General features: G+C 52.5%; 1 protein-coding gene across 2 annotated transcripts in view; it reads left to right on the top strand.

The window, feature by feature from the left end:
- LOC136619981 (uncharacterized) overlaps positions 1–1847 on the top strand; it is a 74568-nt gene extending 72721 nt beyond the window's left edge. For both annotated transcript variants that reach the window (XM_066594707.1, XM_066594714.1), the window contains one exon: positions 957–1847. In XM_066594707.1, the coding sequence (XP_066450804.1) occupies positions 957–1113 (157 nt within the window). In that variant the 3' untranslated portion in view covers positions 1114–1847. The remainder of the gene's footprint in view (positions 1–956) is intronic.
- Positions 1848–15055: the final 13208 nt, after the last annotated feature.

Raw genomic sequence — 15055 nt, forward strand, 5'->3', positions numbered from 1 at the left:
AGCGCATCTAAAAATGCCAGGAGACATCAGAATTAGACGGCACCATGGCGACGGGGAGGCCAGCAGCGGAGCAGGTAAGTGAATAACTTCTGTATGGCTCATATTTAATGCACGATGTACATTACAAAGTGCATTAATATGGCCATACAGAAGTGTATAATCCCACTTGCTGCCGCGAGACAACCCCTTTAATTATCTACATGGGACCCTGCAGATAAAGCGCTTTTCCTTTTACAAGTCAGAGTCCTGACCTCAACCCTGTGGAGATCCTGAGGCATGACCTGAAGAGGATTGTGCACACAAGGCATACCAGAAATATTATTCAACTGAAGCACATGGTACAAAATTCCTCCTCAACATTGTACAAATCCTATTTGTGGCTCCAGGAAACATTTGGTGGAGGTGATTACTGCTAAAGGGGGATCTACAGGTTATTAATTTCAAAAGTTGACTTACTTTTTATCCCTGCACCGTGGATGTTACTCATTGTGTTCAATAAAACACATGACCTGTAGAGATGTCTGGGTGCTGTTAGTCACATCGTGTTTTTCTATAATTGTGAACAATCAGACCATATTTTATTAGTAATCAGTGCTGAAGTCCAGGGGCGTAACTATAAAGGGTGCAGGGGATGAGGTTGCACCCGGGCCCAGGAGCCTTAGGGGACCATAAGGCCTCTCTTCTCCATATAAGAAACCCAGTACTATTAATAAAGCATTATAGTTGGGGGCCCTGTTACAGGTTTTGCATTGGGGCCCAGAAGCTTCAAGTTATGCCTCTGCATGGTTTAGGTATGGGTACGGGTACAGATACAGATAAAGGGGAGGCCCCAGCTCACTTTTTGCATCAGGGCCCCTCAGCCTTTAGTTACGCCCCTGCTGAAGTCCATGGAATTGCAAAGGGTTCACTTACCTTTTCTTGCAACTAAGTTTTCTTACTTTACTCTTCTTTTTTAGAGTCAAGAAAAACTTCCTAATGATGAATCATCTACTCCAAACAACCTTCCACTTGGCGGACAAGCTGGACAAGACGTCTGAAGATCTTGACATACTTCTGGGGAAACAGCTGGAGAGATCCACGGCTTTGGCCTACAGAAACATATTAAAGTCCTGACCTTGGGCCAATAATCACATGTAGCGGTGCACAGAGAGGAGAGGAGGTCCCATCCTAAAAATCAGTATGGGCTGGTACAGACCTCCATGTTCTTCTTTCCATCACTCAACAGGACTGTCATGTTCTCATCCCATATAGTAGAGGGGGCATGAACGTTGGCCAGTGTTGAGAGTGGACGCCTTGTGTAGGTACATACCAACCATTGGAAGAGGTGATGGGGCCAACCTGAGCTGGGGCGACCTCTACATGTGCAGCCACATGGGCTACCACTATGGTACATTGACCACCACTGTGGACAGACTTAATCGCAAGTAACATGTGTCTCGACAAAGCGAAAGCTACATGATGTACCTTCAACACAATGGTGGCATTCATCTCCGCTCGCTTCTGTTATTCCCAGATGTACAGTACTGCACACAATGGCGATTATGCATTAGCAGTAGCCGCTTTGTGGTAAATGGTGTTCAGCAATGCATCCTTCTTGTATTTTCCTATAGAAATGTAAATGTGAATGATGTTTCCATATGAAAGCTGACGTATCCTTAGTGCGGGGTTTAGAGGTATTTTACAAATATCTTATGTATTCACTCATGTAGCTGATGTGATTGGTTATTATGTAGCGTAGTAACGGTATGTACTTCGCCAGTTATTGTATTACATGGGAACGCTGAGCGGGAAGAAGACCCGTCCTTCAGCCCAACGCCTTACAGAATATAAAAGAATACACCAAATCATTCCGTTATCTTTAAAGGGATGTTTTATTATCTAAAGAGCCGCAAAGTTCCCTGCCGATTAATTTCTAAATACATCATTAGAATAGCCAGAGCTTTGATGCAAAGCTCCAAATCCTCTGCATAGAAACCGATTTAAAGGGAGTCCTTCATGTGTTATTCCTCCATCCATACATAGGGAGATGGAGACCATCCACTGCTCCTGTCCGCCTTGCCTGTGTCGTCTCTGTACACTCTGCTCATATTGCTGATGCCCCTCATGGTAACAGTGCCCCCCTGTTCATTCCAAACAGTACTAGTGCCCCATAAATGAATGGTGTGCCCATACAGTAACAATTCCTCTATAGTGGCCACAAAAAAAAATGTCTCCTTGGTGCTCCACAGTAATAGTGCCCTCCTCTGTGTCCTCACACAATAATCATTTATATTCACCAGGTAGTAATACCTACTTTGTGTCCTGATAAGTAATATAGCCCTGTCTGTGCCCTCACAAAGTAGTAGAGCCCCTCTGTGCCCTCACAAAGTAGTAGAGCCCCTCTGTGCCCCCACAAAGTAGTAGAGCCCCTCTGTGTCCCCACAAAGTAGTAGAGCCCCTCTGTGCCCCCACAAAGTAGTAGAGCCCCTCTGTGCCCCCACAAAGTAGTAGAGCCCCTCTGTGCCCTCACAAAGTAGTAGAGCCCCTCTGTGTCCTCACAAAGTAGTAGAGCCCCTCTGTGCCCTCACAAAGTAGTAGAGCCCCTCTGTGCCCTCACAAAGTAGTAGAGCCCCTCTGTGCCCTCACAAAGTAGTAGAGCCCCTTTGTGCCCTCACAAAGTAGTAGAGCCCCTCTGTGCCCTCACAAAGTAGTAGAGTCCCTCTGTGCCCCCACAAAGTAGTAGAGTCCCTCTGTGCCCCCACAAAGTAGTAGAGCCCCTCTGTGCCCCCACAAAGTAGTAGAGCCCCTCTGTGCCCCCACAAATTAATAAAGTCTTTTCTGTGTTACCACAAACTAATAGAGCCCCTTCTGTGCCTATGTAAAGTAATAGAGCCCCCTTTGTGTCCCAACAAGTAGTAGAGCTCTCTGTGTCCCCATAAAATAATACTGCCCCCTCTGTTCCTACTGATGTCCACAGCCCCCCCTAGTCACTGTGTTCCAGATGCTGTAGCCTCATTACAGCGGGCTACTCTGTACACAGCTCCTCTGCTTCTCTCAGTACGGTATATGCAGGCAATCTGCAATAAGCAGGCAGTCAGTCAAGCTGTATGTGTGGGGCAATTCAGGTGTGCATGTGCCCCTCTGCCCCAGGCGGCCGCTCCTGCTGCCCTTATTGTCATTCTCCACTATATGTGCCGCACTCCTGGGAATGGCGCACAATGAGTTGCTCTGCTTCCTGCATCGGCTCACTGATGTCCCTCCACACGACTTTCCTGTAAGCGTGGCGCAGCCATAATATCACACAGGGTCTCCAGCCCAAGGAGTAGGAGACGCTAATCAGTTGACAATGGGCAGGGTTAGTGTGGAAGGATGGGGAGGAAGGCTGGACCAGTGTCAAGGAGTGAACCACCATTGGACGGTTCCATCCTAATTTACATAAGGTGAGCAGAAACGAAAAAAGGCTTAATATACAATGAAAGGTACGAATAGGATGGTCTTCATTTCCTCATCCAAGATGGGGGGAAAATATGGTGACCAAGTTCCCTTATAGGGAACGGTCCTGTCCTATGAGGGGGATGTCAATAGTGGTACCGCTGTACTCAGACCGCCCCACAGAACAACCTTTATATATCATTTACTGCATTGTGAACGCTGTACAAGCTAAACCCACCAAAAATGGCGCCATTGAAATAGTTTCAATTTTCTCCACTTCAATGTTTTCATAAAGTCTTTCCGTTCATCATACGGCCATTAAATGGTACAATCCAAAAAAACAAGCTGCTATACGGCTATGGCAATAGAAAAACTAAAAACTTATGGTCCTGGAAGGCGGGGCTGGAAATGTAAAAAATTAAAAACACATTCGCGGACTCTGAGGCCCCAGCATTATAAGCTTACGCATTTAGTTTATGGCGCTCAGAGGACATGACTGGTTCCCTCTAAAAGGTAAGATATTAGTTTCCTGCAGTCAACACTAGGGGGAGCTCAATCCATCTCGCTTATATAGTGAACATTATGGAACACAGTATACTGTAAGCTCTTAGGCTCCTACTAGTGGTCACTGCAGGTACTCAACCTGTCACCTTCTAAACACATGTCTATGCAGAGGGTTTGGAGCTCTGTATCAGCAAAATGGAGAAAAAAACAACAACAAATATTTACTTCTAGGCAGTTTGCCTGTATTCTGCTTGTGCCGAAAAATAAGATAGCAGCATACCAACACCAGAACAGCTCATTGGATAAATACAACACCAGAACCAGGCTGACAACATAAATATAGCACCAGAAACAAGCTCAGTACATAAATGCAGCACCGGAACCATGCACAATGTGTAAACACAGCAAGTTACACATTTACAAAAATGTAAGAAATCCAGCACCAGAAACATGCTCATAACATAAATACAGCACCAGAAACATGTTCATAACATAAATCCAGCACCAGAAACATGCTCATAACATAAATACAGCACCAGAAACATGCTCATAACTAGAGATGAGCGAGCGTACTCGGAAAAGCACTACTCGCTCGAGTAATTTGCTTTATCCGAGTATCGCTGTGCTCGGGTCTGAAGATTCGGGTGCCGCTGCGGCTGACAGGTGAGTCGCAGCGGGGAGCAGGGGAGAGCGGGCGGGAGAGAGGGAGAGAAAGATCTTACCTCCGTTCCTCCCCGCTCTCCCCTGCAGCTCCATGCTCCATGCCGGCACCCGAATCTTCAGACCCAAGCACAGCGATACTCGGATAAAGCAAATTACTCGAGCGAGTAGTGCTTATCCGAGTACGCTCGCTCATCTCTACTCATAACATAAATACAGCACCAGAACCAAATTCTTAACAGGAATGTAGCACCAGAACCAAGGTCATAAAATGAATGTAACACCAGAACCAAGCTCATAATATAAATATAGTATCAGAAACAAGAACATTACATACATATAGCATAAACCAATCTCAGCACATAGATACAATACCAGAACCAAGCTCATAACATAAATACAGTTGTAGAACTAAGCAATTTTGTTGCTGGCGGTGCCAATGGGCTGACAGTGATTCCTTGGAGCACAGAGGGGTGGAGACAAAGCCAGGAGGAGGAGGGTTTATGGAGCTTCACAAGACACTTTCACACAGAATACGAGGATCATCTAGTCAGGGGGGTGGGGTGATCGCCCCAAACCTACATCCACCTGGTGCCCCTCCTACAAGTTGGTGCTGGCACCCTGTTGGCACGTAAGCCCGGCCATGGTCACATCATTGATTGTGTACCTCCTGCACAAGGAACTGCTGCATTGCTCCATCCAGGTAAGAGGGGCTGGCTGAAGCCGGGGAGCCATGAGTCTGCTGAGTGGGGAGACTTAGACCTTCAGCCTGTAGGAGTCACAGAGGTCGGACCACCGCTGGTGATAGACTGCTGGCAGATCCTAGTGATACACTATGAGCGCTCGGAATTGGTGCAGCTAAGTTAGCCACACAAAAAAACTGCAATCATTAGAGCCAAGGGTTTCCTATGGAAACATTCAGACAAAGGAATTTTAGGCGTGCAAAAAAACCCCACACCTATAAAAAATAGGACACCGGCGACTGAACTCCCCTGCTGTGCAAAAATATAGGTCCTGACTTATCCGTAAAACACAAGAGTGCCCATAGACTCCTATGGGAGCTGGAAGAAAAGGGAGGGAGGGGGGAGAAGTGAGATTAGCAGCATTAGCTAAATATTGCCATTGTTTAACTAAACTGCTAAACAATGGCATTGGCAGGCAGAGGGAGTATGTGAAATAATGGGGGAGTGAGACCAGCAACGGGGAGTGCTGATGAGGAATGTCACATGGTCACACGGTTTGATATTTAGCTACAAGCCAACTGGGAGAGTGCTATACAGCAGCCTGCAGCAGGATGGTATATATTAGAGGTGGCTCAGCGCTCCTGGCTGTCCTCAGCTGGGTTGTATATTAGAGGTGGCTCAGCGCTCCTGGCTGTCCTCAGCTGGGTTGTATATTAGAGGTGGCTCAGCGCTCTTGGCTGTCCTCAGCTGGGTTGTATATTAGAGGTGGCTCAGCGCTCCTGGCTGTCCTCAGCTGGGTTGTATATTAGAGGTGGCTCAGCGCTCCTGGCTGTCCTCAGCTGGGTTGTATATTAGAGGTGGCTCAGCGCTCCTGGCTGTCCTCAGCTGGGTTGTATATTAGAGGTGGCTCAGCGCTCCTGGCTGTCCTCAGCTGGGTTGTATATTAGAGGTGGCTCAGCGCTCCTGGCTGTCCTCAGCTGGGTTGTATATTAGAGGTGGCTCAGCGCTCCTGGCTGTCCTCAGCTGGGTTGTATATTAGAGGTGGCTCAGCGCTCCTGGCTGTCCTCAGCTGGGTTGTATATTAGAGGTGGCTCAGCGCTCCTGGCTGTCCTCAGCTGGGTTGTATATTAGAGGTGGCTCAGCGCTCCTGGCTGTCCTCAGCTGGGTTGTATATTAGAGGTGGCTCAGCGCTCCTGGCTGTCCTCAGCTGGGTTGTATATTAGAGGTGGCTCAGCGCTCCTGGCTGTCCTCAGCTGGGTTGTATATTAGAGGTGGCTCAGCGCTCCTGGCTGTCCTCAGTTGGGTTGTATATTAGAGGTGGCTCAGCGCTCCTGGCTGTCCCCAGCTGGGTTGTATATTAGAGGTGGCTCAGCGCTCCTGGCTGTCCTCAGCTGGGTTGTATATTAGAGGTGGCTCAGCGCTCCTGGCTGTCCTCAGCTGGGTTGTATATTAGAGGTGGCTCAGCGCTCCTGGCTGTCCTCAGCTGGGTTGTATATTAGAGGTGGCTCAGCGCTCCTGGCTGTCCTCAGCTGGGTTGTATATTAGAGGTGGCTCAGCGCTCCTGGCTGTCCTCAGCTGGGTTGTATATTAGAAGTGGCTCAGCGCTCCTGGCTGTCCTCAGCTGGGTTGTATATTAGAGGTGGCTCAGCGCTCCTGGCTGTCCTCAGCTGGGTTGTATATTAGAGGTGGCTCAGCGCTCCTGGCTGTCCTCAGCTGGGTTGTATATTAGAGGTGGCTCAGCGCTCCTGGCTGTCCTCAGCTGGGTTGTATATTAGAGGTGGCTCAGCGCTCCTGGCTGTCCTCAGCTGGGTTGTATATTAGAGGTGGCTCAGCGCTCCTGGCTGTCCTCAGCTGGGTTGTATATTAGAGGTGGCTCAGCGCTCCTGGCTGTCTTCAGCTGGGTTGTATATTAGAGGTGGCTCAGCGCTCCTGGCTGTCCTCAGCTGGGTTGTATATTAGAGGTGGCTCAGCGCTCCTGGCTGTCCTCAGCTGGGTTGTATATTAGAGGTGGCTCAGCGCTCCTGGCTGTCCTCAGCTGGGTTGTATATTAGAGGTGGCTCAGCGCTCCTGGCTGTCCTCAGCTGGGTTGTATATTAGAGGTGGCTCAGCGCTCCTGGCTGTCCTCAGTTGGGTTGTATATTAGAGGTGGCTCAGCGCTCCTGGCTGTCCTCAGCTGGGTTGTATATTAGAGGTGGCTCAGCGCTCCTGGCTGTCCTCAGCTGGGTTGTATATTAGAGGTGGCTCAGCGCTCCTGGCTGTCCTCAGCTGGGTTGTATATTAGAGGTGGCTCAGCGCTCCTGGCTGTCCTCAGCTGGGTTGTATATTAGAGGTGGCTCAGCGCTCCTGGCTGTCCTCAGCTGGGTTGTATATTAGAGGTGGCTCAGCGCTCCTGGCTGTCCTCAGCTGGGTTGTATATTAGAGGTGGCTCAGCGCTCCTGGCTGTCCTCAGCTGGGTTGTATATTAGAGGTGGCTCAGCGCTCCTGGCTGTCCTCAGCTGGGTTGTATATTAGAGGTGGCTCAGCGCTCCTGGCTGTCCTCAGCTGGGTTGTATATTAGAGGTGGCTCAGCGCTCCTGGCTGTCCTCAGTTGGGTTGTATATTAGAGGTGGCTCACCGCTCCTGGCTGTCCTCAGCTGGGTTGTATATTAGAGGTGGCTCAGCGCTCCTGGCTGTCCTCAGTTGGGTTATATATTAGAGGTGGCTCAGCGGTCCTGGCTGTCCTCAGCTGGGTTGTATATTAGAGGTGGCTCAGCGCTCCTGGCTGTCCTCAGCTGGGTTGTATATTAGAGGTGGCTCAGCGCTCCTGGCTGTCCTCAGCTGGGTTGTATATTAGAGGTGGCTCAGCGCTCCTGGCTGTCCTCAGCTGGGTTGTATATTAGAGGTCGCTCAGCGCTCCTGGCTGTCCTCAGCTGGGTTGTATATTAGAGGTGGCTCAGCGCTCCTGGCTGTCCTCAGTTGGGTTGTATATTAGAGGTGGCTCAGCGCTCCTGGCTGTCCTCAGCTGGGTTGTATATTAGAGGTGGCTCAGCGCTCCTGGCTGTCCTCAGCTGGGTTGTATATTAGAGATGGCTCAGCGCTCCTGGCTGTCCTCAGCTGGGTTGTATATTAGAGGTGGCTCAGCGCTCCTGGCTGTCCTCAGCTGGGTTGTATATTAGAGGTGGCTCAGCGCTCCTGGCTGTCCTCAGCTGGGTTGTATGTTTAATTCCTATGCCTCTGCATATTCTAAGTTAGTTCAATAAACGTTAGACTTTAATGAGGGTCTTTAATGGGGGGGGGGGGGGGGTTGTCCTTGCCCTTTAGGCAATTTTGGTGTTAATTGTTGTTAATAAACCCCATGGGGACATTTTGTACACTTGAGGCCTTCTGCACAATAGCGTATATGCAGCTATTGTAGCTGCGTTCAAAAATTGCGACGGCGTGAAGCGTTGGATTCCTATGTATTCGTACACATGAGCGATTTTTGCTTTTTGCACCCGCATTTCAGTCACACCAGAGATACAGCAGGCAGTATTTTTCTGTGTATTTGCGCACCAATCTCCCCATAGAAGCCAGTGGAGGGTGCGCAAATGTGTGCCCAATACCCCAGGAGATGCGTGAAACACTGCGTAATACCGCTGGGAAAGAACACATCTGCAGCTAATTAGGGCTAATTACCCACTTCCATCCGTGCGTCTTTGTTTGGGGCACAAAAAGTACAGTGAAACTGCCTGCACTCCTCGGCGCGGGTCTTAGAGGCGGCTCTGCGCCCCAGATTTGTACTCTTAATCACTGCGCCTCTTGAAGTTAGTCAGTAAGCGTTTGATCTCTCGTTCTCATAATCCGGCGTCTTCCGGAGCGCTCAGGAAGCTCCTTCAGCGGGAAGTTCTACAATCGCACTATTTTCTGCCGCAAAGATCGCTAAATCCTCGTAAGGCGGACGGACGTCTTCGAAGACGTAATAAGTGACTCATGCATCCAGGAGACATTAGCAGAGGTGGCTATCAAGAGCATTTATGGAGAAGGCGACGATTGTCAGAAAGACTACAAGTATCGTACAGACGGAGATAACGCGCAAAAACGGAATAGCGCACAGCCGGAGAGCCGAGAGCGTCACACGTACAACGCGTGTATCACATCATATATAACACTCTGTGGTAGAGGGGCTTTATAAAACAGTCCCCACTAAATACATTGCAGTAACGTCTCTCCCATCAGACCTGAAGGTAGAGCACAAATGTCATGCTGTCTTTATGCTGCACTCATCGTCGCCCCCTGGGGGGAAGGCAGGGGAAAGCTGTTCTGGGCTCATTCTTCACAGTGTTTTCATCTATACTGAGCGGCCACTTTATGAGATGCCCCATCTAGTAGAGCGTTACACTTTCCTTTGGTCTTCGGGACCGCAACAAATTTGCCATGCTGTAGATTCCACTCGGTGATGAAACCATTCTGCAGGAATATCGGCCCCTGCGGACAAGAAGCTGCTTGTAGTTGCCGCAGATTAGATGGCGGTGCTGACATGTTCTAACCGGCTAACAGGAAGGGGTCAGCGATTCATGCTACTTGCGCCAAATTCTGACTCCCATCAGCACGGGGCAACAGAGATCTGGATCCATCTGACCAGGGGATGTTTTTCGGCTGCTCAGTGATACAATTTTCGCGCCCTTTGGGCCGCTGGAGTCTCATCTTTCTGTCTTTCTTATGGGGGTCCAGACAAGGCGGATTTGCCTAGGGATGTCGGCGCAGACCCTCCGCACAGAAAATCTGCGGCATTTACAGTAGCAGCAAAGTGGATGAGATTTTGGAAATGTCAGCCACAAGATGCAGAAATAATCCCCACAAACCCGTGCGGAAGCTGACATGCGGAGCGGAATGCGGTTCTGCAGCTTGGCAATTTTAGCGTCGTTTCTGCGGCAGAATTCCCGTCTTCCGATGAGGCGGTGACATCCGCACATGAATACGCTATAAAACCTGCTTCACAACCTGCACCACATGGTCGGCCCCTGCGGACATCCCACTGCAAATCAGCCCCGCATGGACCAGCCCTGGGGCTCACTCACACGGGCGTAAACACACCCCATATCGCCTGTATATTTCCTGCACACATGATACAGAGTGTACAGAATCCGGGGTCTTTCACTTCTGCGTATTTTTCCCACGATTTTTGGCAGCGTGAAAGTAAAAGCCTTGTGCGCTATTTTGGTCTGTATTACAGGCCGACATAGACCAGTAAAGGGAATGGGACTGCGCAAATATACAGTGAGGAGGCGGGCATAAAAAAGGAATGGGCTTATTTGCTGGTTTTTTTTGCATGCGTAAATACGTTGCAGATTTACACAGAAGGGCCAAAATACGCAGGGGGCGGGGAATATGCTGCGTATCCATGGAACGAAATACATTTACCTCCCCTTCCGCATTTTTGCTCCTTCCATAGACTTCTTTGCAACACCACCGGGCAATAGAGCAGGTCCTACTTTTTGATAATGTTGTGGGGGCTCCTGTGACCCCCTTGTGTGTGCGGCCGGGTATTATCCTGCTGGAAGCCGCCATGAGAGGAACACATGTGGCTGCAGGATGTCCTGAACATATCGCTGAGCTGTCATTGTCCCTCGTACTGCTACTAGGGGGGACCGAATGTCGTATGTGATGGACCCGCAGACCATCACACCAGCAGGGGGCAGTGTGCAGCTCCACAGCACAAAAATGGGATTGAAGCGCTAACCCCGAGGTATCCAGACATAAACACAGCCGTCATCAGCGCCCAAACTAAATCTGGATTCATCGCTGAAGACAACCCGGTTCCCCTCCGTAGCATCCAGTTTCATGGTTCATGACATCACTGCAAACGGAGGCGACGATGGGTGTCAGAGGCCGTACATGTAATGGGGGTGACGGTGGGTGTCAGAGGCCGTACATGTAATGGGGGCAACGGTGGGTGTCAGAGGCAGTACATGTAATGGGGGTGACGGTGGGTGTCAGAGGCCGTACATGTAATGGCAGCAATGGCGGGGGTCAGAGGCCGTACATGTAATGGGGGCGACGGTGGGTGTCAGAGGCCGTACATGTAATGGGGGCAACGGTGGGTGTCAGAGGCCGTACATGTAATGGGGGTGACGGTGGGTGTCAGAGGCCGTACATGTAATGGCAGCAATGGCGGGGGTCAGAGGCCGTACATGTAATGGGGGCGACGGTGGATTTCAGAGACCGTACATGTAATGGGGGCAACAGTGGGGGTCAGAGGCTGTACATGTAATGGGGGCGACGGTGGGTGTCAGAGGCCGTACATGTAATGGGGGCAACGGCGGGGGTCAGAGGCCGTACATGTAATGGGGGCGACGGTGGGTGTCAGAGGCCGTACATGTAATGGGGGTGACGGTGGGTGTCAGAGGCTGTACATGTAATGGGGGCTACGGTGGGTGTCAGAGGCCGTACATGTAATGGGGGCATTGGTGGGTGTCAGAGGCCGTACATGTAATGGGGGTGACGGTGGGTGTCAGAGGCCGTACATGTAATGGCAGCAATGGCGGGGGTCAGAGGCCGTACATGTAATGGGGGCGACGGTGGGTGTCAGAGGCCGTACATGTAATGGGGGTGACGGTGGGTGTCAGAGGCCGTACATGTAATGGCAGCAATGGCGGGGGTCAGAGGCCGTACATGTAATGGGGGCGACGGTGGATGTCAGAGACCGTACATGTAATGGGGGCAACAGTGGGGGTCAGAGGCTGTACATGTAATGGGGGCGACGGTGGGTGTCAGAGGCCGTACATGTAATGGGGGCAACGGCGGGGGTCAGAGGCCGTACATGTAATGGGGGCGACGGTGGGTGTCAGAGGCCGTACATGTAATGGGGGTGACGGTGGGTGTCAGAGGCTGTACATGTAATGGGGGCGACGGTGGGTGTCAGAGGCCGTACATGTAATGGGGGCAACGGCGGGGGTCAGAGGCCGTACATGTAATGGGGGCGACGGTGGGTGTCAGAGGCCATACATGTAATGGGGGCGACGGCGGGGGTCAGAGGCCGTACATGTAATGGGGGCGACGGTGGGGGTCAGAGCCCTACATGTAATGGGGGCGACAGTGGGGGTCAGAGGCTGTACATGTAATAGGGGCGACGGTGGGTGTCAGAGGCCGTACATGTAATGGGGGCGACGGTGGGGGTCAGAGCCCTACATGTAATGCCGGCGACAGTGGGGGTCAGAGGCTGTACATGTAATAGGGGCGACGGTGGGTGTCAGAGGCCGTACATGTAATGGGGGCGACGGTGGGTGTCAGAGGCCTTACATGTAATGGGGGTGACGGTGGGTGTCAGAGGCTGTACATGTAATGGGGGCGACGGTGGGTGTCAGAGGCCGTACATGTAATGGGGTCGACAGTGGGGGTCAGAGCCCTACATGTAATGGGGGCGACAGTGGGGGTCAGAGGCCATACATGTAATGGGGGCGACGGTGGGTGTCAGAGGCCGTACATGTAATGGGGGCAACGGCGGGGGTCAGAGGCAGTACATGTAATGTGGGCGACGGTGGGTGTCAGAGGCCGTACATGTAATGGGGATGACGGTGGGTGTCAGAGGCCGTACATGTAATGGGGATGACGGTGGGTGTCAGAGGCCGTACATGTAATGGGGGCAACGGCGGGGGTCAGAGGCCGTACATGTAATGGGGGCGACGGTGGGTGTCAGAGGCCGTACATGTAATGGGGGCGATGGTGGGTGTCAGAGGCCGTACATGTAATGGGGGCGACGGTGGGTGTCAGAGGCCATACATGTAATGGGGGCGACGGCGGGGGTCAGAGGCCGTACATGTAATGGGGGCGACGGTGGGGGTCAGAGGCCATACATGTAATGGGGGCGACGGCGGGGGTCAGAGGCCGTACATGTAATGGGGGCGACGGTGGGGGTCAGAGGCCGTACATGTAATGGGGGCGACGGTGGGGGTCAGAGGCTGTACATGTAATGGGGGCTACGGTGGGTGTCAGAGGCCGTACATGTAATGGGGGCGACGGTGGGTATCAGAGGTCGTACATGTAATGGGGGGCGACGGTGGGTGTCAGAGGCCGTACATGTAATGGGGTCGACAGTGGGGGTCAGAGCCCTACATGTAATGGGGGCGACAGTGGGGGTCAGAGGCCATACATGTAATGGGGGCGACGGTGGGGGTCAGAGGCTGTACATGTAATGGGGGCGACGGTGGGTGTCAGAGGCCGTACATGTAATGGGGGCGACGGTGGGTGTCATAGGCCGTACATGTAATGGGGGCTACGGTGGGTGTCATAGGCCGTACATGTAATGGGGGCGACGGTGGGGGTCAGAGGCCGTACATGTAATGGGGGCGACGGTGGGTGTCAGAGGCCATACATGTAATGGGGGCGACGGTGGGTGTCAGAGGCTGTACATGTAATGGGGGCGACGGTGGGTGTCAGAGGCTGTACATGTAATGGGGGTGACGTCGGGGGTCAGAGGCTGTACATGTAATGGAGGTAACGTCGGGGGTCAGAGGCAGTACATGTAATGGGGGTGATGGGGGGGGTTAGAGGCCGTACATGTAATGGGGGCGATAGGGGGGGTTAGAGGCCGTACATGTAATGGGGGCGACGACGAGGGTCAGAGGCCGTACATGTAATGGGGGCGACAGTGTGGGTCAGAGGCCGTACATGTAATGGGGGCGATGGGGGGGGGGCATTAGAGGACATACATGTAATGGAGGCGACAGTGGGTGTCAGAAGCCGTACATGTAATGGGGGCGATGGGGGGGGGGGGGTCAGAGGCCGTACATGTAATGGGGGCGACGGTGGGTGTCAGAGGCCGTACATGTAATGGGGGTGACGGTGGGTGTCAGAGGCTGTACATGTAATGGGGGCGACGGTGGGTGTCAGAGGCCGTACATGTAATGGGGGCAACGGCGGGGGTCAGAGGCCGTACATGTAATGGGGGCGACGGTGGGTGTCAGAGGCCATACATGTAATGGGGGCGACGGCGGGGGTCAGAGGCCCACACATGTAATGGGGGCGACGGTGGGGGTCAGAGCCCTACATGTAATGGGGGCGACAGTGGGGGTCAGAGGCTGTACATGTAATAGGGGCGACGGTGGGTGTCAGAGGCCGTACATGTAATGGGGGCGACGGTGGGGGTCAGAGCCCTACATGTAATGCCGGCGACAGTGGGGGTCAGAGGCTGTACATGTAATAGGGGCGACGGTGGGTGTCAGAGGCCGTACATGTAATGGGGGCGACGGTGGGTGTCAGAGGCCGTACATGTAATGGGGGCGACGGTGGGTGTCAGAGGCCTTACATGTAATGGGGGTGACGGTGGGTGTCAGAGGCTGTACATGTAATGGGGGCGACGGTGGGTGTCAGAGGCCGTACATGTAATGGGGTCGACAGTGGGGGTCAGAGCCCTACATGTAATGGGGGCGACAGTGGGGGTCAGAGGCCATACATGTAATGGGGGCGACGGTGGGTGTCAGAGGCCGTACATGTAATGGGGGCAACGGCGGGGGTCAGAGGCAGTACATGTAATGTGGGCGACGGTGGGTGTCAGAGGCCGTATATGTAATGGGGATGACGGTGGGTGTCAGAGGCTGTACATGTAATGGGGGCGACGGTGGGTGTCAGAGGCCGTACATGTAATGGGGGCAACGGCGGGGGTCAGAGGCCGTACATGTAATGGGGGCGACGGTGGGTGTCAGAGGCCGTACATGTAATGGGGGCGACGGTGGGTGTCAGAGGCCGTACATGTAATGGGGGCGACGGTGGGTGTCAGAGGCCATACATGTAATGGGGGCGACGGTGGGTGTCAGAGGCCATACATGTAATGGGGGCGACGG

This window comes from Eleutherodactylus coqui, chromosome 1, assembly GCF_035609145.1.
Source record: "Eleutherodactylus coqui strain aEleCoq1 chromosome 1, aEleCoq1.hap1, whole genome shotgun sequence".
Lineage (NCBI taxonomy): Eukaryota > Metazoa > Chordata > Amphibia > Anura > Eleutherodactylidae > Eleutherodactylus > Eleutherodactylus coqui.